The sequence below is a fragment of the Crocuta crocuta genome, unplaced genomic scaffold (assembly GCF_008692635.1).
Source record: "Crocuta crocuta isolate KB4526 unplaced genomic scaffold, BGI_CrCroc_1.0 scaffold82, whole genome shotgun sequence".
In the NCBI taxonomy this organism is placed as follows: Eukaryota; Metazoa; Chordata; class Mammalia; order Carnivora; family Hyaenidae; genus Crocuta; species Crocuta crocuta.
In genome coordinates this window covers 1,216,674-1,239,991 of record NW_027528352.1, presented here as the reverse complement: position 1 = coordinate 1,239,991, position 23,318 = coordinate 1,216,674, and the positions used below count along the sequence as shown (strand labels likewise).

Sequence of the window (23,318 nt, the reverse complement as noted above, 5' to 3'; positions counted from 1 at the left end):
GCCCCTCAGCTCTCATTCTTTATTATAAAAAAAAAAAAAAAGGTTTCCTTTCTCTACAGAAACTGAAGAAGCCCGCTGGAGTCAATACTGTGTGTTGTTCTGAAACGTGAATGAGCACGCTCTGGGCAACACGGCCAAGAGCCACAGCATGTGCTGCCTGTTGCCTCTTCTGGAACACTCTCACCCCTGACAGTGATAGTGCCTACTCCCTCAGTCTCTGCTGTAGCATCATCACCTCAGAGGGGTCTTCTCTGACCACACACCTCCACTGCTTTCTATCATAGCCTTACTCGGCTTCAATTAATTTTAGAAAACTTAGTGCTTATCACTGCCTGTCTGGAGATTATTTTATTTGTGGATTTATCCTGCCCCCACATCCCCAATAAGCTTAATGAAAGTAGTGGTTTTGCCTTGTTTGCCTGTAGGACCTAGAACTTCCCCTGGCACAGAGCAGATATTCAGCGAGTACTTGTGGAAGGAGGGAGCGAATAAACCCCTAAGACTAAAAGCACTTAACCACGTGCCAGCTCCCAGAGTGCTCCTGCTGGGTACACGGAAATGCAGGCCATGCTTGAAGCATCACTTCTGCCCTCAAGAATGACACTGAATGATTTAATAACCTTTTGTACATTGTGGGGAGGGGAGATCTTTAAGCTGATTAGGCAATGAGCCATCTTAGTCTCATGTCTGATTTTGACACCTGACATGTATTTGCAGCAATGAAGCCTTTGTCATCAGCCTCCAGAAAGCCTGGCTTGAAACTGCCCATCTTTTTCTTTTTTTCTGTAAGCACCAGTCCCAGGACCAAGCTGTGGGGCAATTCAGTGCTTTGCAAATTGTGTTCTGAGGTCATGGGACCTCACGTAAGTACTTTAACTGAGTCAGGGGAAGGTTCCAACCCATTTCCCATAGCACCCCCGCTCTCTGGGAGAATGTGCAACATGGCCACATACCCTTCTCCTCCCTGGACCCACGTCCCTTTGCAACGTGACTGCATCTTCTCTCATCAACAGGTAGAGTCTACTTCCCGATCCCGTGCATCTAGCCTTCACTGTGTGACTTATTTTGCCCAAAGGCATTAGCAAACAAGATATAAGCAGAGGGTTCCAAAGTGTTCACTGAAGCTCGCCTCTCTTGCTGCTCCTGGGAACTTCGTCACAGGCACCGTGGGAATGAGCCTGGCATGGTCTGCTGGGAGATGCGGAACACATGGCCAGTGCTGGGAGGAGTGAGGCCATCGGCAGCAGGCTGGCCATAACTGTGAGAGCGAGCTCAGCTGATGCCACATGGAGCAGAGATGAGCTGTTCCAGCAGAGGGCAGCTCAAATGCTGACTCAGTACTATGAGCGAATACATGGCTGTCCTTTTAAGCCACTATATGTAGAATGGTTTCTTATGTAGCAAAAGCTGACTAATGCATACTCCCATATCCTCTTTTTCTAAAAAAGCAAAATTCATGGGGCCCCTGGGTGGTGCAGTAGGTTAAGCACCTGACTCTTGATCTCGGCTCAGGTCATGATCTCATGGTTCATGAGTTCAAGTCCCATATAAGGCTCTGCACCATCAGTGCAGTGCTTGGGATTCTGTTTCTCCTTCTTTCTCACCCTTCCCCTGCTTGTGAGCTTGCTCGCGCGCTCTCTCTCTCTCTCTCTCTCAAAATAAATAACTAAAAACTAAAAAATTTCAGCTCCAGTAATGCAAAAAGCAGGACTTAAAACTGCCCATTAAAAAATAATTCCAAGTTTGCAAGTTTACAAGTATGTTATACAGAGAAATATGAAGAAACAGAGGAAATGGCATTAAGGGTGATCTTTATTCTGTCCTTTATACTTTTCTGAATTTCCTGAATTTTCCACAATAAACTTGACATTCTTTTCAAAACAAAAGAGATTTCAAAACCATCTTTTCCCTTGAAAAAAGCCAAAGTGCTTAGGCAGTTTCCCCTGGCTGCCCTCCAATCGTTCCTGGGCAATTCTGATGCAACATGAACATTTTCCACATGGCTGATGTTGCTGAGTTTTAAAAGACAAGTATATCAAAGGGACAGCTGGCTCCCTGCATGCCATGGCCATTACCTCTGGGGGTAGTTTCCTGGAGGTTAAAAGGGGCTAGATGATGAAAATCTGTGCTTCAAACTCTTCCATCTAAGACTGCCTTGAAATGTCAACTTCTTCTTCCCTTGGCTATTGTATTCTATATCCTTTTGTAACACAATGTGGCTGAGAGTTTCAGCAGAATCCCTTGAGCAGGCTGTAGTAATAGGAAATGCAGAAATCTGGGCCTGGGGATAAGCTAGTGGAATGGATATCTTTTGTTTGCCTTTCCAGATCTATTCTCCTCCCTTCTTTGAGCTCTGGGAGGTCAACCTGTATTGACTGTACTGATGGCTTCTGACTGGGTTCAGCCAATGGGGAGCACTAGTAGGTGACCAGAAGGACGGAATGGAGTAAGGTTGAACATTCATCCTCCCAGCTCCCATCCTGCAGATTTACCATGGTCTGTCTTCCACCAAAGATCAGACTTCCCTCCAGGCGTCACTCTTTAGACAACAATCCCTATTTTCAGATTCCAGTAGCCAATTCCCTGCCTCACTCCCTCAGGCAGGGGACAGTAAGAGTGGGACTCCACTCTAGAGTACCACACTAATTCTCATGACTTGGCTACATCTGCTCACACCTTTATTAAACTCTCCTCAAGCTGTCTGTTGGAGTTTGTCATGTGTTTCCTGCAGGAACTCTGAGAGATATATGGACATGCACAACCCCACAAATAGGGTGGACAAATCCCCAGAAAAGTCCTCTCTTCTCCTCCAACAAAAAGGAGAACATGGAAGAAAAAGAAAAGAAATTTTCATAGTTACTATTACTTCCTACACTCATTGTTAAAGGGGAAATTTATCCATCAAAGTCAGATCAGAGAATTCTGACTAACAGGATGATACAGAGAATGGTAATTTCCTTTTTGGTAACCCTTCTTGGAAGGGCAGTGGGTGACTTGTGAGCAAGGAAACATCGAATTATGAGAAAGTGTTCTTTGGAGGATAATGCCCATGACAGACAAATTGACGAGGTAAACCATTGGAGAAGCCAAACATGAAATCTTACCCGGCCATCACTTGTCAGGAGGATGGAGTCACTCTTTATGTCCCTGTGAATCACTCCTTGATTGTGAAGGTAGGAGAGAGCTCTCAGAACTGACAGACAGACGGTAGCTATCTGTTCTTCATTCATTCTAGAAAGGAAATAACACTTAAGGAGCAAAGACAGGTTTAAGAACATCTCTGAAATGATCAAGAGAGGCAGCTCCCTTGGTTTTACTGTGACAGTCCACACTCTCCAGACCATGTTTGGAAAATCTACAGGCAAGGACAAAGAAGTCTTAGAATCTGACTCCCAGAACCTAAGGCTTGGTGCTGTCAATGACATGGACCAAATATAAGACAGAGGAAAGAGACCCCCTAACTGCTGGCTTTTGGGTCATTAATGAAAATTATTTCCTTAGGTTTTCATGGGTAATCCCTTAGGTATTGACAAACCTCCAGAGTCCTACAGAGAGAGTGCAACAAGTTCCAAGTATGCCTGTTAGGTGCCCTTGACCAAGCTCTTTTAACTTCCTCTGGTCTCTTTTTTCCTCATCTTGGGAAATGGGGACATCTATGGTTCTCTTCAATGCTGGACTCAGATAACACAGTCTTTGGATTTCAAAAATGCCCTAGGATTAGCCCTACCTCTAGGAGTTGGAGATCCCTGTTGCCTTAGGTCCTTCCATCAAGAAGAAAACTGGGGTTAGTTAGTCACTAATAACTAAGCGTGAATGGATGATACTTGAACAAAAGGATCTGGGAATGAGAAAGGCAAGCACGGCACTGGAGATGTGCTCCCACATTTCATTGCTTTACCCTTCTGAAGAAGGGTTCTGGTTTCAGAGGAGAGTGAGGTCAAGTAACCTGCCCAAGATGTCGCACAGCTAAGAAATTGACCACATCATGATTCTAATCCCACCTGTTTTTGAGTTCAGACCCAAAAAGTCCCCATGGCATCACACTGACATTGCAACTCATACGAATGGCTTTTCAGCCATTGAGGAACCAGGTGGGAAGTATTATTTGCACAGCAGAGGCTGCTCAGTGCCCTTAAAATGACCCAGGGGGGCATCTGGCTAACTCATCTGGGTATAAAACTTTCTCCTTCTCACAGAGAGTATGAAGCCTAGACCAGAGAGCAAATGTGGAAAGAGCTCATAAAGCAAACCATCATACAAACAGAGCACACTGTCAGGAGAGACGGGGGTATAACTGACCAGAGCCCAAATTTAAGGACTGACTTGGAAAATAATCCCAAGTAACTCTTAGCTCAGCAGGACAAGGAAATGGATGACCCTGAATTTGTTTCAGTCTTGTTGATGTCAGCAAATGCTGAGTAAAATTAGGATTCAAAGTAAAATCCAAGGAGATGGTCAATCGGGAGATTGTTAAGGGTATAAAGTGGATGGATATCCCTTCTCTTTGAAGAGGCTTCTTCCAGCAATGCATCAGTCTCCTACAAAGGCATGCAAAAAGAAATGGTCTTGTCTGGAGGAGTGGAAACCTACAACTTCTCTGTTCTCAGGTTTGTATGAGTGGGCTGGTCATTGTGCTGGACTGCTTTCAGATGGCAACTCTCCCATAGGCCCACAGCAAAGCCCTCAGAGGTTTAGAGCATCGTCAGCAAGGATAAGCTCAAATACACCGTAAAAATAATTCATGAGCAAGAATCACCTTCTCTAATAAAATTCATTTTTCTTGGAGTCCATGAGATTCAAGTTATTTGAAGCAGGTATACAGATTACTTACAGGTCAACTATAACAAAATTTAATCGAATATGAGCCCCCATCACTGACTGAAAAATCACTTTCAAATGGCATATGTGACAAATGCTACTGATCATGAATTCAATGGCTTTGAAATTTTGATACAGGACCCACTGTAGAAAGACTGCACTTTTCCTACTTCTGCAGGAAGGAAGCCTGAATTGGGGTAAAGATGCCTCAGTTCTGGATTTAATTCCAAACTCAAATCCTGGCTCCATTTTGTAGAGATGTGTATAAAGGTTACATGAGTTAATAACGTATGAAGTGCTTGGCACTTCTTTTGTCTTCTAGAACCTTATGTTCCCTGGAAATCAGTAGGATATAATTTAACAAGATGCTAGGGAGGGCTAAAGCTTTGGTATGCATAGGAAATGCCTGAGACTCTGCATTTCTAACAAGCTTCTAGGTGATATTGATGCTGCCATTCTCCAGACCACACTTTGAGTAGCAAGGGGTTAGATATTTCATCAATCAATCATTCAATAAAGCATTTATTAAATGTCTTGTACAGAAAACTCTTTGAATGATTTAAGGATTAAAGTCTAAATTTAGAATTAAAAGGATTTCAAGTTCCAAATATTCAGTGTTCCTTGACATACACCTTCTCCCTGCTCTCTGGAACTACTCTGCCTTCATTGGAAAATTATTGACAAAACTGGATGGAGAAAATTAGAGAACACAATGGATTTCAGAGAAGCTAGCTCTTAAGTGGATCCCAGAGACACACAATAAGAACAAAGAGAGAGCTCTAGAAAGACATGTATAGCTATGTCTGAAGCTCTCCAGGGCAAGAAAAAAGTCCTCTCCTTTAGACATATTAGTATTAATTTAGATGTAAGTCACATTTGCCTTATGCCTAGACTTCTTCAGTATATTTTCCTCTACAAGTTAAGATGATCTTACATATGTTTTGGGGTGGTTGTGTCTTATGTCTATACCAATAGGGATCTGCCATCCGAAAGGTTGGTGATAAACCTTCAGTGTCTTCCCTCATGTTCTTTTGTTTTTAGATAGTCTACTACAGACTGAGAGCTGTAGGGGTCACAATGGACACATCATCTGATTTTAGTGGAGAAACAGCAGCCTATTCTATCCCTCACAGTGTCTCCCAATACCTTCTTGCTACTTTGCTTCCCCCCATGGTTCATCTGGATTCACTTATGATTTAGGCACCATCAGCTAACATTCAATGCCTCTCTTCTTGAAAATGATCTCACCACACTTTGGAGCTTTATTTACTACCAAGAACAAATTTAAAGCTTCCCAAATGTAATGTGGTTTTTAAAAAAATATGTCTGTTCCTTAGAACCTTGCTTCTCCAAGGTGGTCCATGAAGTAGGAGCATTGGTGTCATCTGGGAGCTTCTTAGAAGAGAGTATTGTGCCCTTTTCTATTGAATCAGGATCTGCATTTTACTAAATTACCCACAGGCAATTCATATGCACATTGAAACTTGAGGAACACTGTCTTAGCACATACTATGCCTCAAAGCCCTTTACCTCCCACCTGCCATCCTAATAAACTCCTGTGTTTCTCTCAACACTCATCTTGGTTATCAACTTATATTGGGAATCTTTCTTTACTCTCCCTGTTAGAGATATTCAGGTATCCTTCTTTGCTACATTTATACATCTTTCTAATTCTGCACAGGTATTATAACATATTTATTTCTAACCTGTGGCTTCCTTGATGGAATATATTTGAGCCTTGATCATTTGTACTGTTGTATCCTCAGCACTCAGGAAAGAGCTTGGCACATCAAAGGTGACCAATAAACACTTCATGAAATGACCACAACTGATACATCAGGGAAGCAAGTAGCAGAGGTAACAATGACAATTAACCATTGTTACTTGCAAGACTATTAAAAAACAGAATTGAAGAATTTCTATTATGTAGGTTTCTTATTATGGCATAAAACTCTGACTAATCTTCCACCTGCTTCCTCCTTACCCAGGTACCCTTGGTGGCATGAACACATAGCAATCGCATGACAACTTACAATGAAATTCAGTTTTTTAAAAAAATATGTAGGAATGGGAAATTTTATTACTTGGCACCAGAAGCCCATTCTCAGCAGCTAGCTGATTTTAAACTGTTGTGTATTAATGAATTTCTGGAGTGCAAGGAGAATAGAATGTTAATTGAATGAATGAACTACACATACGTGATATTACAACAGGTACATAAGGAACATAAAGAAGAAAGATCATCCTATTCCCTGACTTCCAAGGGCTTACAGTTTATAAAGAGTCCATAGAGATGGCCAGTGAGGACTTACCCTGGAGAAGAATAATAAACATTTGGAAGCTTTTTGTCTGGATAATGAAGAGACATACCTGGTATGAGTGACAATGTCTGTCAAGGCACCGCCTTCTAGAAATTCCATAACCACCCAGAGCTCGTCGCCAACAAGGTAGCTGTTGTACATGTCAACCACGTTGTCATGGTGGTAATCCCGCATTATCACAACCTGGGCAAATGGAAAGATGCTTTGTGACTTATGGCGGTGGGATTTGGCTTTCCATTCTCTTGTGGCCACCGATTGAGCTTCCCAGGCACACCTGTTTATTGAGGTGTTTAAAAAATGGCTATAAAGGTATATACATGGTATCACCACCATGTGTAAAATGGACACACACACACACACACACACACACACACACACATATATCCATGTAGACAGTGTATCATGAGGCTTTGGAATCTGCTAGAATTCAAATCCCAGATCTATCATTGACCTGCTCTATGACCCTGGGCTAGTCACTTAACCTGAGTCCAGGTTTCCTCGTTGCTATGGCAATAACTTCCGGTCTCATAGGGTTGTAGTGCAAATCAGGCCAGATCAGTGCTTAGCACAGTGGCTGATCCACATGAAGTACTTTATAAATGTAGCAGCCATTCATGCATAGAAAAAGATCAGAAGGATTATGGGAGCACTATTTTTGTATTCGTATTTTCATTGCTTCCTAGTGTCCTACACTGTATGTGTAATATTTTTGAAATGGGAAATAAATGTTACATGGGACAGAAAGAATGATCTGAACATACCACGTACCTCATTAAAGAGCAATTCTCGTCTCTGTTGCTTACGGAGGTCCATTTTCTTCACTGCAACTTGTTTCCCTGTGTGTTTCTCGGTTGCAATGCACACAATGCCGGTTGACCCTTCTCCAATTTTGATAAAGTTGTCCAAGTATTCCCTGGGGTCTCCGGGGCTGACCACCAGCTGCAGAGCAGCCCGAAATTGTTCATGGGACACCCTGGAGGGCTGCTGGTCTGAAGAAGAGCCCCAGCTGGGTGGGGGGTAGGTGCCGGATGAGATACTCAGAGAGCTCAGGTAAGAAGCTGTGGAGATGTACTGTGAACTGGTCTGCAGGGAGGGGTGGTGGTACAGGGTGGCTTTGTGGTACCCAGATGGGTACTGGTGGCTGCTTGAGGAGTAGCCCGCTTTGCTTTGACTTTGAGGTAGTTTGGCGGGCCCCCTGGGGTAGGTGTCAGACCCTGACAGCGGAGGGCTGAGGACCATCTGTGCTCGATCGTAATCCACCTGGGAAGACAGACACGGATGGAGAATATTCACATGCTAGATCTGAATGCCACAGTCAGTGAGTCAACCCACAGCTGGCCTGAATGAAGAGTGCCATGACACAAGAGGGTTGTGTTACCTTGTGAGGTCCCAGGTTGCCCCTGCTTCCACCACTTACCTACCCTCTAATCTCCCCATTCTGCCTCTTTCTTCCCCTTTCCTTACTAAGATCCCCAGAAGCAGACTATGAGACCTGGCTTTGAATATAAGTGGTGGGAGGTGATCTCAGGACTTACGACGTGAGACAAGGAGGGGAAAAACCAGTAAAGGGTGAGTCATAGAGTCTGATGGTTAATTTTATGTGTTAATGTGGCTAGGCCATGGCATCCAGTTGTTTAGTCAAAAACTAGTCTAGATATTACTGTGAAGGTATTTTCTAGATGTCATTGACATTTAAATCAATAGATTTTGATCAAAGCAGAGTGCCCTCCATAAAGTGGTTGGGTTGCATCCAATCAGTTGAAGGCTTTAGGTAAAAATATTAAGGTCATCCACAGCGGACATTGTGTGTGTGTGTGTGTGTGTGTGTGTGCGTGCACACACACACCTACTGGTTCTGTTTCTCTGGTGAACCCTAACGTGCACGGCAAGCTACCAATGAAGCAGGGAACCTAATTCCACTAGGAAACCTTGCATCTTCGGAGACTATAAAGCACATCCCTTGGAGTTATCCCATCTGAGGGGCAGAGAGTGGGAATATCTATGTACGAGCTCCCTTCAAAAACACTGTTTAACATCTGTTTCCATGGGTACTAGTTTCCTGGAGCTTCTGACCTACCATGTTCAGGCTGGGTAGTCTCCAGTGGGTAGAGAATCCTCTTAGACCAGCATTTCTCAACCTTGGTACTACTGATCTTGGGGTCCAGATAACTCTCTGATGTGGGTGTCTGCCTTGGGTACTGCAGAATGGTTAACAGCATCCCTGGCCTGTACCCGCCAGATGTCGGGAGCAGTTACTTCTGCCAGTTATGACCAGCAAACATTTCTTGAGATGTTGCCAAATATCCCCAGAAAATGGGCAAAATTATTCTTGGCAGAGAACTACTGCTTTAGACAAAGGAAAGCAGTGTTGGCAGACGGAAGCAATAGGTGATGAAGGGATAGGGCTGGGCACCAACTGTACCCACTGCTCCTAGGAAAAGGCTTTCTCCCCCCTCATTGGAACCACAAGGAGACTTTTAGTTAAAATGTGTCTTATCCAACATGTACTTAGGCCTTGTTTTCTTTTTTGGGAATAAAAGATCCCATTTGTCATTAAAGGGTGTCAGTCTTCAATGAGAAATTTCTGGGGTAAAAGGCCTTTGCCCATGCTTTTGAACTCATATACTAGAGGGAGGATGTACTATCCATACACATATCCTGGCAGATATATGTAGAAGGAAAAATATGGCTCCCTGTGCTAAGCAACTTTTCAGTATGGACCATAAGGTAAACATGTGCAACGCTCTCATCAAATAAGTAGAAACATAATTGAGAACAGCCAAATTTTGCAGGGCAGTGTGTCTGAAAGGAAATTTGGTCACCCTTGAAAAGGATTCTGGCAGAGAACATTCTACTCTGGTTATGAAGAGTGGATTGAGGGAACTCAGCAGAGGAGTATAGGGAGGGCAGACAGAAAAAGGGTAGGGGAAGCCAGTGAGGGGTTTATATGATCCTTGGTGTACATTTCAGCAATCGCTCCCTGAGAGGGATAGTGCGGGATCTCTGACCAACCCTGGAATGACTGCGGTCGTGAATATACCACATCATACCATATTCACAGCCTTGCCCAGGATAGAATGCACTAATCAATCAATGCACTTGTATGTAATAATCTGATGACAACACAGTGCTGGGTACACAGAAAGAGCTCAAAAAAGATTTTTTGATTAGACTCACACAGCACCCTCGGAAATCTCTACCACTCTACTGGGATGTACAGGAAATGACATGTATGTGCCCCCACACCTCATCCACCTCAAGGATCTAGATCTACTCTAATATATGGATACCGGCTACATGTAGCTACTTAACCGAAATCAATAAAAAGTAAAATTAAAATAAAAAATTCAGTTCCTCAGATATATAAGTCACATTTTAAGTATCCAATAGCCACCACATTAGACAGCAGAGATATACAACATTTCCACCACTGCAGAAAGTTCTACTGGGTGGTACCTTTCCAAATAAATTCATTGCTCCCATGTAGTACATTCATGAAGTCCACTGATTAATCTTTGAGCAACTGTTAGGGGCTAGGCACCATTGCAGGTGCTATAGGAAGGTCCTGCGATAATAAAAATGGATGGTATTTCTGCCCTATTGGGATTTGCATTCTAGAGGAGACAGATAATAAACAAGAAAACCCATAAATATACAATAGGCAGTCCAGTAGTAATATGGATATGAAGAAAATAAAGCAAAGGAAGGGGCTTGTGGTTAATGCGATGACATCTTGGATGTAATGGCCAAGGAAGGCCTCTCTGAGGTGGTGCCATTTGAGCAGTAAATTGGCTGACATGAGGGAATAGGATCAATGTCTATGTGGGAAGGGTTGTCTGGGGAGAGGGCACAGCATACCCAGGATTCTAGGCAAATACAGGCTTGAGGAACAGCACAGAGGCTCTTCTAGTGTGAAGGGGAGTCAGTTTGGAAAGATGGCCAGAAAAGCAGCGAGGGGGCGATTGTGTAGACCATGGCAAGGGCATTGGCTGTCACTCTGAGGGAGGTGGGAACCACTGGAGGTTGCTGAGAAGAGAAACATGAGCTTGATGTTGTTGTTGAGCTTGATGTTGATGTTGACCTGCAGGCTGGAGAAGAGACCTTTGTGGTAAAAGTGGAAACAGGGGTGCCTGTTAGCTCACTGTGGTCCACGTGAGTTTTAATTGCCTATTATAGGGGCACCTGGGTGGCTCAGTCAGTTAAGCATCTGACTTCGGCTCAGGTCGTGATCTCACAGTTTGTGATCTCACAGTTTGTGAGTTTGAGCCCTGCGTCGGGCTCTGTGCTGACAGCTCAGAGCCTGGAGCCTGCTTCGGATTCTGTGTCTCCCTCTCTCTCTGTTCCTCCCATGCTCATGCACTATCTCTCAATAATAAATTTCCAAAAAGTTTTAAAAAGTTAAAAAAATAAATTGGCTGTTATAGTTGGAGTAGTCCCCTCCCACGGTGTATCAGGCTCATCTGTGTGACCAAAAGAATACAGTGGAAGTGACAGCAAGTGCCTTCTGTGACCAAAAAAGATATTGTGCCCCCTCTGCCTTCTCCCTTGGATATTTGCTCTGATGACTAACCCTGGCTGACATCTTGACTGCAACCTCATGAGAGTTTCAAGGCTAGAATCATCCAGCCATGTTAGTCAGAGAGAATTGACCCACAGAAACTCTGTGAGGTAATAAATATTTATTACTGTTTTAAGTCATTACATTTTGGAATAATCTGTTACATGGCATGAGCTAACTATTACATGGGGGAAACCAAGAGTTCTGGCATGGCCATGTTAGGTCTGGGAGAGCCATCAAGCATCCATGCAGATATGTTGCTTAGGTGACTTAGACATGCTTTGCGTCTAGGAAAGAGACGAAGCTAAGGAATGCATCGGAGCATCACTGGTGTTTAGTTGGTATTAAAGCCATGACATTGCGTGTATAAGAGAAAATCCAAGGACCCCAACATTCAGAGACCAGAAAAGGCAGGGGGATGTTGTATAAAGGAGCAGAGAAGGAATAGCCAGTAATGCAGGAAAGAAAGTAAGGGACTAGATCGTCTTGAGTCAAGGTAGGAAAACATTTCAAGAAGAAGTAATGATGCATATTGAATGCCACGGAGAACTGAAATAGGATGGGGCATGGTGCTCATTGGATGTGGCAACATGGTGGTCATCTGGAACAAGGCAGTGTCCTAAGCTCCTGCCTCATCACACATAATGAACAGATTCCTCCTCCACAAGTCTGGCAGTAAGAGCTGAACACAAGTTGGCTCCTTAAAATTGCTACCGTGGCACCATTCTCACTTCTTCTGCACTGTTCACTGGCTCCTAGATGACAGTGCTGGCCTGTGCACATCCAGTAGTGAAGTCCTTCCCAGTCATGAGATCACAATCTACTCAGGTGAGTTCACCACTCAGGCAGCCTTCCCCCAACCAGCAGGAATCAGGGTACTGTGAAGCCAGGGCCCTGTCCTGGCTGGTCAGCAAGAGAACACATGCTTTTGAGGGACATACTTAGGGTTCAATTCGGACTCTGATGGTTTTAGTCAAATCACTTTGCCTTTCTGAGCCTCAGTTTCCTCATCTGTAAAATGGGGATCATAAATACCTCCCTCATAGGATTTTTATGAGGCTAAAGTATGGCAACTTAGAGTAACTTAAAGTTTAAGAAAACAGCTCTTGGTTCAAAAGTTGTGTGACATGGGGCAAGTTATTTAAACCCCTGCACTCCAGTTTTCTCATCTGTAAAATGGGAATCGTGATAATAGTAACTACCTCTTTAGGTCATTGTGAGTTCTGAAGGACTGAATGCACATCATAGGATTTGAATAGTGATTGGTCAATATATTCTATGTGCTGGTATCATTATAGAAAGTCCTTAGCATAGTGGGAATGTAAAAGAAAAGAAATAGTAAAATGTTTTTTAAAAGCCCAGCTAGGGGCGCCTGGGTGGCTTAGTCGGTTAATCGTCTGACTTTCGCTTAGGTCATGATCTCGCGGTTCATTGGTTCGAGCCCCGCATCAGGCTCTGTGCTGACAGCCAGCTCAGAGCCTGGAGCCTGTTTCAGTCTGTGACTCCCTCTCTCTCTGACCCTCCCCTGCTCACGCTGTCTCTGTCTCTCTCTCCTAGAAATAAATAAAACATTAAAAAAAAAAAGAAAGAAAGAAAGAAAGAAAGAAAAGCAAAGCAAAGCAAAGCCCAGCTAGCAGTTTTTGAATATAATGTACTGGTAGCATGTGTATTCCTATACTAATGTATAACATACCCTCAAAACAATCAGAAAAGACGCTTTTAATTATAATCTATTGAACACTGTATTATAATTAAGATGCTGTATTTGAAATCATGCTGAAATCTGGAAGCCGCTGGATTTGCCCTATGAACTGGGAAAACTGGTGTGTTTCTGTGATGGGGGAGGGGGAATAAAATGTCAGTGTGAATTAAACAACTGGGTTCTTCCCTTAAATGAAGTTTGAGATTAGCCAGGCCCAGGCTAATTACAAGGCCAGCATGTGAGGGGGAGTGGGGTCTCTGACTTTTCTCTTTGCAAGTATGTCCTGGGAGCTATCACATGGCCTCATCCTGTGGTGTCTTCCGTGGAGAACTGGCTCCTGGATTTAAGCGAAATTGAATTCATTCCCCACAAGCATGTATAACTGATCTCTGAAGATACGTTAAAAATAAAATGGCTGTATCCAGTAGGAATCGCAAACACCGCTCCACACTGCATCAGGCTACTTTTCTTCTTTACCGACTGTCAGCAGCATTATCTGAGTCTACTCTTAGCAGCCAGCATGTGGCCTAAAGAAAACGAGGATTGCCTACAGGAATGGGACCATTTCCAGTCAGATCCGGAAGGCTGAGTTGTTCGCTGGGAGCTAAACGTCTTTGAAATTAGGTCTTTGAGACAAAACCATGCTATTGTTTTTCATGGCTGCCAGTAAGAGGCGCAGACTAAAAAAAAGTGATGGATGAGGAGCAATCTCTCTCACAAGAGACAGTTTTTTAAACCAGACTCGAGGTGGACTTGTGGAAGGAGAATTGACTGCCTCCAGGGAGAGAACATGTGGTCGTCCCTCTGGGTTTCCATCCGTTCAAGGAGAAGATGACAGACAAATTGCTGACTTTGGGAAGGAGAAGTGAGTGACCCAGCTCAGGTTCACCATGTTGCTGACCTATAGCCTTCAGTTGGGTCATTAACCCACCCACTGTGGGTTCCACGATGGTATTGCTGGCTATTTGTGGCAGTCTCATTCTTTTTCACTCTCAGAGTCAAGAAGGGGGCAATTTATCCCATTTTATTGTGGATAAAATGGAGCCTCTGGGAGGCGAAAATACTCCCCCTTCCTCCCCGCCCCTGCCACTAGCAATCAAGGCAAATGGCCCCATTCCCCCAAGAGGATTGCACAACCCAGTTCTTTTGCTCAGGTCAGTCTTTCACTCACAGGGGGAGGGTGTCTAGATGTTCCAGGTGGTAGGAACACAGGCACCACAGACTTGCTTTCTTGCCTGCCTTGGCATTTCTACCATTAGCTGTCACCTCTCCGCTCTGTGTAATCAAGGTCGAGGCACTCACTCCTTGAAAAAATGCAGGGGCATGTTACTGGTAGCCAAAGCAGGGCCTCTTCCATTAACCAACTGTTCTGTTACAAGTCTATCCCTGTAGGAGTGGTACATATGAATGTTAATGATGATATTTGACATTTGCTGAGTGTTTCCCATGTGCCAGGACTGTTTTAAGCACTTTATATATACAGATAGATACATTTAAACCCCATGTTACACAACGAGATAGGCCCTATAATTGTCCTTTTTTTACAGATAAGAAGACTGAAGCGCAGTGAGTTCAAGCAGCTCATACAAAGGTCCCAAAGCTCTTTAGAAGTAGATTTGGTTGGGGCACCTGGCTGGCTGACATCAGCTCAGGTCACGATTTCATGGTTCGTGAGTTCAAGCCCTGCGTTGGGCTCTGTGCTGACAGCTCAGAGCCTGGAGCCTGCTTCAGATTCTGTCTTCTCTTTCTGCCCTTCCCCGCCACCCCCCCTCCCCCCCCACACACACACATGCTCTGTCTGTCTGTCTCTCTGTCAAAAATAAAAGTAAAAAAAAAAAAAAAGTAGAGTTGGGATTTAGATCCAGATAATGTCACTTTAGAACTTGGGCCTTTGATATGTTCTCAGAGATACCCCTCAGTGATAAAAAGGTCAGGACAGAGGTGGACATGGTGTGAAAAGGCAATTACAGAGCAAAAGCCTGGCTAAGGTGTTTCACCAGGGGCTCAGGTATCTGGGATGCCAGGAGCAGAATGCCAGAAATGCAAGGGCCAGAAAATGATGAATGATAATGCTTGGGGTGGCAGGGGAGGTGAAGATAAATTAAGTTTGTTTTTTTTTTAAGTCTTGGCTTAGAGAAATCAGCTCAAAATACATAGCAAAGAAATAACCATCACAGTGAAATGAGCTGATCATCTATGTACAGAACTCATCATTTTCATTTTTGCATTGACCAGACCAGAACTTTGTGTTCACCTACAATAATGCCCTTTTGCTAAGAAGAAAGCAAGTCCAAGCTTTCTTCTGTAACAAGGCCTCATGGCCCTCCTACGTGGCTCTTAATCTGTTCTAATTATTTCGTTGTCCCACTCTAAATCATCTTTCCCTATATTTGTAAAAGGCGAAAGATTTATTAGATCTGAAGAGAAACCAAAGTCCCATGATACCCTATATTTGAAAGTGGGTGAAAAAATCCGATTTTGTTCAAGTATATTGTTTTGTACAGACACATCCATGTCTGTGCATGTAAGCAAGCCTTTCAAAGGAGTAAAGCTTGACTGTGTGATCTTTTTTACAACTCAGTCTACAATACTGTAGAAAAAAAAAAGGAGCACATTTAGAGTATAGTATCTTGAGACAGATATAGGTTTTAATCATTTAGTGAAACCACAATGCAGTAGAAGTGGGCCAGTGAAAGGTACAGATATTTAATGAGCAAATCCAATGTGCCTCCCACTACCCACACCATTTCCAAAAGATCTACGTATGTGGTTCACCTCTGAAGACCTTATTGCAAGGGCACAGAACTAGAGGCAGGGGTGGAAGTGACACCGAAAAGGCTTTCTTCTCACCCCTCCCGAGAGAATGGTCCTGGGATTTTGTGAAAGAGTAACTTCATAGGAATGAGACCATGGTCTACATACTTTTGAGGGGGGACTTCCAAATGGCAAGATGTAATAGCACAGACTAGACCGTGTTGCAAATTATCACCCAGCCTGCCAAAGTGCTTAGCTGTGGTGCTACAAGACCATTAACTGTTGCTGAAAATTGAGTACATTCTGAAAAGGAATTTTCTCTACAGGAATCTTTAAAAACACTAACAGAACTTATATGCAGTCTTGGTTTCCTTCCTCTTTGAAATGGTTAATAACATACATTCGTGGTTTAGTTTCCACGTTTTAGTTTCCTTTTAGTATACCACACAAATTGATTCTTAAGGAAATGTACCCTTTCATGTCTCTACTCAAACTCAATCAAATCATAAGGGCACAAAACAAACAAAAGGCCGTCTTATAAGGGCATAAATAATCCAGGGCTAACAACTCAGCTGTACTACCCTTTGACAATGAGCACAGCATCTCCAAGGATAGGGTCAGACACAGACTTGTGATGTATCAAAATTATAAATAATTATAGCAATGAATTCATTTAATCAATCAATTTCACCAGTGGTACGCTGGGATGGACGGGGCATAAAACTCCACACAGCTATCAATTGCTCCGATTACAGCTGGCTGTCAGCCAGAATTCCCCTGATCCATGTTCGTTAAATGCACATTAATCTGAATTTGGCAGTGTAATCAAGGACCTAACTGAACTGTGAAATTGAATTCTGCAGTAGAACATCATTTGACCATTTTATGCCAAGTGTGGGGGGGGGGGAAGGGTTGGTTGGGGGAGGGCAGGAGAAAGAAAAGAAGGGGAAAAAAATCCTGAGGCAGCATCTCTTTGTTCACCGTGGCCTTCAGTACAGGTGACAGAGAGGCTGTGACTAGGTCGTGCTGGACTGGGGGATGGGGGGGTGCCTCTGTGTCTGCAGAATGGGGACTGCGGAATGCTCAGTGAAAGATGGGCAGTCTCTCTTTCCACTTTCCACTTCCCACGGAGCTACAAGGGATGGGAGGCAGCTGGCTCCAGTGTTTGAGTGAGATGCTCCAATACACCTTTTCATAGTACAATAAAGCAAAGAGACTGCTCACCTCAAAAATGAAAGAGCCAGACTGGGCGTTGTTCGTTCTACATGAATCAAATGTGGGATAAAAGTGAATCATAGGCCTCTGTCACCTGAACAAGGAAAGGACGTCTCCCATTGTCCTTACTTGACTCAAAGGGAAGTGTAGCCACGCCAGCCTCAACTTTGGGAAAGGAGAATGGCTGCCTGTAAGAATTCCAGGGAGACTCAGTAACTAGCTTTCTCTGCAGGGACATTTTAGAGGCTGGCAATTAGGGGAAAGGGATTCACATTAAATCCTGTGACTTGAATATGTATTTACTCTCATGTGTCCCTCTGGTTGTGCTCTGCCACGCCAATTCTCCCTGCCATGAGCAGAAATGGCACTGATGGGGGCTATTCCCCCCCTGCCCTCAGGTCAAGGGAAGTTACTGCATCCTAACAGAATAGTAGCTGCTGCTCCTGCTTGAGGTAAGGCTTCGGCAAGTGCCCAGCCATGGTCAGTTTCCTCCGATTTACTTATTATCATTTACAAAATGGAGTGGCCCTATTTCATATTTGCCCTGCCTAGATGACAAAGGGACACAGCACACAACATGAGCTGCCATTCAGCTCTGGTAAGAGAAACAAGCGTATGCTATCACTGCCAATGAGCCATAGTCATGAGCAGGTCCTACTTGGAACCTGAAGAATCAAGGTGTCTGCTTAAGGTTCTGATGCAGGGGCCTTGGGAAGTAGGTTACGTCCCGGATGGTCAGACACTCGCTGGATTTCCAAACTGCTTGTAGCAGGGAGCCACACACCATATGTGTTTTGCAAGGAAATCTCCCACACAATGATTCTGGATTCCTATTTAGGCATGTAGGGACTTACACCTTATGATAGGAAGGTGGAAGAGTCGTGCTTTACCCTGCCTTACAAAATGCATGGCAAATGCACACCGAGAGAGCATGGATAAGTGGCTTATGACCTCTACAAGGAGGCAAAGCCTAGTTAAGGAAATGTATCAGTCTGTGATCTGCAGGCTTAAGCATACAGGTATTTCAGGCTCTTCCTCCACCTCTGAATTGGTATATCCAACCAGCTCCCCATCCCATGCTCCTTTCCCCCTTGCTGCTCCAAACATAAAGAATGTATCTTCTGTTCAAGAACAGATTACTATGGCTTGAGCTTGGCCACAGCCTGCAGCTACAGGGGTGAGGAGGGGGGTGTCTGCACCTCTGGGGATTGGATCCCTGCTGCAGAATATGGCTCAAGAGTGTCAGGGCCTCCGAGGCAGCCAGAACACATATTGCCAGGTTAGATAAATTTCATTGTAATTTGGTAATGGAAAACTCACTCATAATTTACTTTGAGCCACAGGAGTATTCATGGAAGATATGTCCATTCATATGCAAAGGACCCCTAAAGTCTTCCTGCCAAAGGGACAGATGTCTGAGATGTTCTGCATCACCTCTTTGGATGTTTTATGAGCCAAAATGAACACCCTCTAAGAGCCTCTATGTAAAGAAAAAAATCAAAATAATACCCATTGTTATATTAAGCGATTAGCACCTCTCTTTCCTTCTCTCTCTTCCCCTGACCTCTGATTTTTGTTGCAGCTCATAAGATTTTACCAGCATTGCCATGTTGTTATCCATCAGGCTCCATAGGATCTCTGAAAGTGTTCAGCTGGGATCCTTAGTAGCTATGGAGCTGAGGTTTTGCTCCTGGACCTTGGCCGAATCTGGGTGTATAAGTGTGCCACAAAGAAGAGTGACTCATTCCATTACTGATGCAGGAAGACTGAGCACACCAGCTCAGCTTTTTCCTTCCAGGTAAAGCAAAGGGACAGCTGAGCAGTGAGAAACCATTGCACTGGTGACCCCAGCAGAAAGATCTGGGGAATCACACCAGTTTTCTTGTACCCTCTCTCTTCACTCAGAACCCCTTACTATGTCATCTGTTTGGGCTGTCCTGGAGCTTTGCTTGTCGCTTTGCTGCCCAGTGCAGAGCAGATGCTGGGGGTAACGTGGAGGGGTTGGCTGGCAAGAAACCATCGTAACTGGAGATGCGGTTACGTATGATGATTCTTGGTTGAATGCTGCTAAGTATTCTGCTCTCTTAACGTCTGGCCTCCATGGGCAAGTCTGAGGGTTTCATGGCCATCCTAGAGAGCAGAGCAATTGGTAAGGTGGCAAAATTGGGGTCCTTTGGCCAGCTCTGTCACTCAGGAGTCACAGGGCCTTGAGGAAGGCACAGAGCTACCCTGGACTTCTTTGACTCGCATCTCTAAGGTGAGGACAGCAGTACTTATGAGTCTGTGAGGACAAAGTCACATGGAACTTGTTCCCGTATTTTGAAAAAAATGTAAAAGATTACACAAAGAGGATGTTTCTATGGCTGGTGTTAACAGATGTGGGGACGTGTTTTCCAACCAGAAATATTCCAGGGAATAGGGGCTAACACTGAGTGCCTGCCATGGGATAACTCCTTTACATTTACTGATCTCTTTTAGTAAGTTCAAAGTAGGTATGGAAACACTCTACAGATGAGTGAACTGAGGAATAGACAAGGTCAAAAAGCCAGTAAGTGCTTAAATCCAGAGAATCCGATTATAGAACTTGTGTTCTTAAACATCTTCTGTAATGGGTGAGAACATCTGGATTGTCATTCACAAAAGAGAATAACACTGTCATTCAAGGTAGAGTGAGTACATATGAGTCTCAGGGATCATTACTCTTTTTTAAAAAAATGTTTTAACATTTTTCATTTTTGAGAGAGGGAGACACAGAGAGTGCAAGCTGGGTGGAGGCAGAGAGAGGGGGAGACCAGAATCCAAAGCAGGATCCAGGCTCAGAGTTGTCAGCACAGAGCCTGACATGGAGCTTGAACCCACAAACTGAACTGTGAGATCATGACCTGAGCCAAAGTTGGACGCTAAACCAACTGAGCCACCCAGGTGCCCCAGGGATGCTCTTACGGCTGCTTTTTGACCAGTGCTACCAGTTTTTTGCCCACAAATCAGTCTGGGTGACATTAAGGCGCTTCTTTCACCCTACTAAGAACAGAGAGAATAAAAGACAGTCCCCATGTACTCCAAATCCATTTGTGACTCATCACCCATTTCTCACCAGCAAGGTGAGGGCTGCCTGTCGCATGCCCATCCGGGCTCCAAGGTCTCATAGCCATCTTTATCCTCCTCAGTTTTCTTCTGTGGAAATAGTTAATGTTCTGGAATATATAGGCTTTGGAGTCAGATGAACCTAATTTTGGATCCTGACTCAGTGGTTTGCCTTCATAGCCTTGGGAACTTGGTAAAGACTTGGCCTCTGTCTTTCAGCTTTCTCACGGTAAAAGGGAGATGATCCTGAAATCTTCCAGAATTGCCATGAGGGCTCAAGGGGGTAATGCTTGCAAAACACTTAGCACAGTGCCCGGAATAAGGTAACTCTCGGCCTCATGTCACAGCCGCCATCTGGCCACATGCTACACATACAGATGCATGTGTGTATTCATAATTAGGCTGCCGTAACTATTGACTTGCATAACCCTCACACAACATGGCTGTCCCCAATTTATAGGTAGAGAAGTAGAGTTAAGCAATTTACTCACCCAGTTGTAAATGGTAATGTCAGGACTCAAACCCAGGCAGTCTATCTCCAGCACCTGCACCCTTGAATGCCAAAAGGTACTTGATAAATGGTTAGCTGTGGAACCGTAGTTTTCAACTGGGACTGAGTTTGCTCCCTGATGCCCCATAGGCCATTGGACAGTGCCAGGAAATATTTTGGATGTTACAGGAAGAGATGCCACTGGCACTTAGTGGAAGAAGCCAGGGAGGCTGCTAATCATCCTACAGTGACAGCGCCCCTCCCCCCCAAACAAAGAACTATCAGACCCAGAATGTCCACAGTGTCGAGGCTGAGAAACCTTGTTTCCTCTTATGTACAAAGCAGGCAAGAATTGCTGTCTTCCAGAACCGTGAGGCTCCACAAGGCAACATGTGTGTCTGGCAGCACACGGCAAGTGCTTCGTGGACTGGCTGAAGTGTGATTGCACCAGGGGCTTCTCAGTGGCTGGGGCCAGAGCAAGGAATGGATTGCTGGGTCAGCACCACCACACACGAGCTGGCAGCTGCCTGCTCCCCAGAGAGCACACGAATGAGCAAAACCAGAGGCACGGTGGCGCTATCGCTAGTCAGTTTCCCTCCCTGTAAAGCTGACTTTACAGCCGAGGAGGGTGCAAAGCATTCTCCCTCCACATCAAGCTGTTTTTTCAGTTGTGTGGCGTGAATGGATTTTGTTTGACTTTACTCCTCCCCCCCTCCCCCCGCCAAGGTTTCATCTGCCCAGCCGCAGCCAAAAACATTCACAAGTAGGGAGACAGATGCCATATCTACAGATCTGTAACATCCTTGATTCCTGTCATGTCAACAGGAAAATTCGGTAGGCAGATAACACTAGAGGAGTTATTTCTGTGAGTTAATGTTAGTATTTTTTCTTCTTCGGGCCAAAATGTAAAACTGGTGTCTGTCTGTCTCTATCTCTCTCACACATACACATATCTCTCCTCCTCATCTCTGCTGTATCTGGAGACCCACACAAATTTGATCCTTTCTCTTATTATTCGAGAAATTACCCACCAGCTTCTAGGACTTTCCATGAGGCAAAGCCAAATTATCTGAGTCGTGATCTCTATTTCTTCCCTCAGCAGGAAATCCAAATGTGATTGGTAGATTTTTAAGAGTACAGTTCTAAAGACACAGGCACCAAAATCTTTTTAGAGAGATGCTATATTTTCAATCAAGTAAACGTTTTAATTACTAACATGCCTCCCACCGCCTGCCCTCCCACAAAACCTGCCCGTGAATTTCTTTCTCGTAGGTCTCCTGTGACATGGAAATGCAGCTTGCTCCTTTGGAGCCTTTGATTATAAGGGCTGAAAAACTCTTGGGAGAAGTTCCCAAGGGTGAATATGTTATTTATTTTTTTTCTGAGCCACAACATTTTCTGCATTGTTTCTGTTACAGATATATCTTTTCTGAGCCACACTGCTTTTCTGCATTGTTTCTGGGTTTAACAACACCAGATTTCAGAGCAGGTCTGCTTTGCTTTATAGTTGGAAGTCTGCAAGAAGGACCCAGCAAGGAATGAAGCAAATTATCCCCTCCCTCCATCTTCTTCCTATTCCTCTGCCTAGCTGCGAGTTCTGGTGGCCACCGGGGCCCCTCATGGGTTTTACTGGCAAATGCAATTAACCCCCTGCAATAATATATGTCCACATATAGGGAAGAGCACAGGACTAGGAAAAACACCAGACCTGGATTATGTCTTTGTTTTGCAACCAACTAATTATGAAACTTTACGTATGCCACATGACACTCTGGACCTTAGTATTTCCTTTTGTGAAATGGGTGGGCAGGGGCTGTTGGGGGTTTTATTAAGTCCCAAATGCCTCTAGGTATTAGATTAATGGGGAAAATGAATGAAGTGGACTGAGCAGGACCTCTCCCCTCTCATGGGTCAGCCTTTGCCTCCAGCCAATTCCATTTCCAATGCTATGTGAAAATGTGTGCCCAGGCATGTCAGATCATCCCAGTTTTTTGGTTTTTTTTTTTTAAGAGGAGACTGAAACCTAGAAGTTGAAGATGCTAAGTGAAATATCTTGATTTATCAGAAGCTGGAGATGACTATTTTGTGGACCCAACAGGTCAATGGGCCAAATATGGCCCTGGGCTGAATGGCTATTGGCTCTGGACAAAACCTTCTCTATGACCTTGACACAAACAGCTTCCCACCATAAATGTGCAACGATACCACATATGCACAAATCACATTTGACCCTAAATAGCCAAAGATATCCTGAGAAAGAAGAACAAAGCTAGAGATTTCAAACTGTATTACAAAGCTATAGTGATCAAAATAGTATGGTACTGGCATAAAACCAGATTCATAGATCGATGGAACAGAACAGAGACCAGAAATAAA

The 23,318-nt window shown here is 44.1% G+C and overlaps 1 protein-coding gene across 1 annotated transcript in view; it reads right to left on the bottom strand.

The window, feature by feature from the left end:
• Positions 1-23,318, bottom strand: part of PAK5 (p21 (RAC1) activated kinase 5) — a 110,538-nt gene that overhangs the window by 16,318 nt on the left and 70,902 nt on the right. Inside the window, exons 3-5 of the mRNA XM_077753751.1 lie at positions 7,908-8,399; positions 7,189-7,322; positions 3,105-3,231 (exon numbers count right to left, since the gene is read on the bottom strand). Coding sequence (XP_077609877.1) covers positions 3,105-3,231; positions 7,189-7,322; positions 7,908-8,399 — 753 coding nt within the window. The remainder of the gene's footprint in view (positions 1-3,104; positions 3,232-7,188; positions 7,323-7,907; positions 8,400-23,318) is intronic.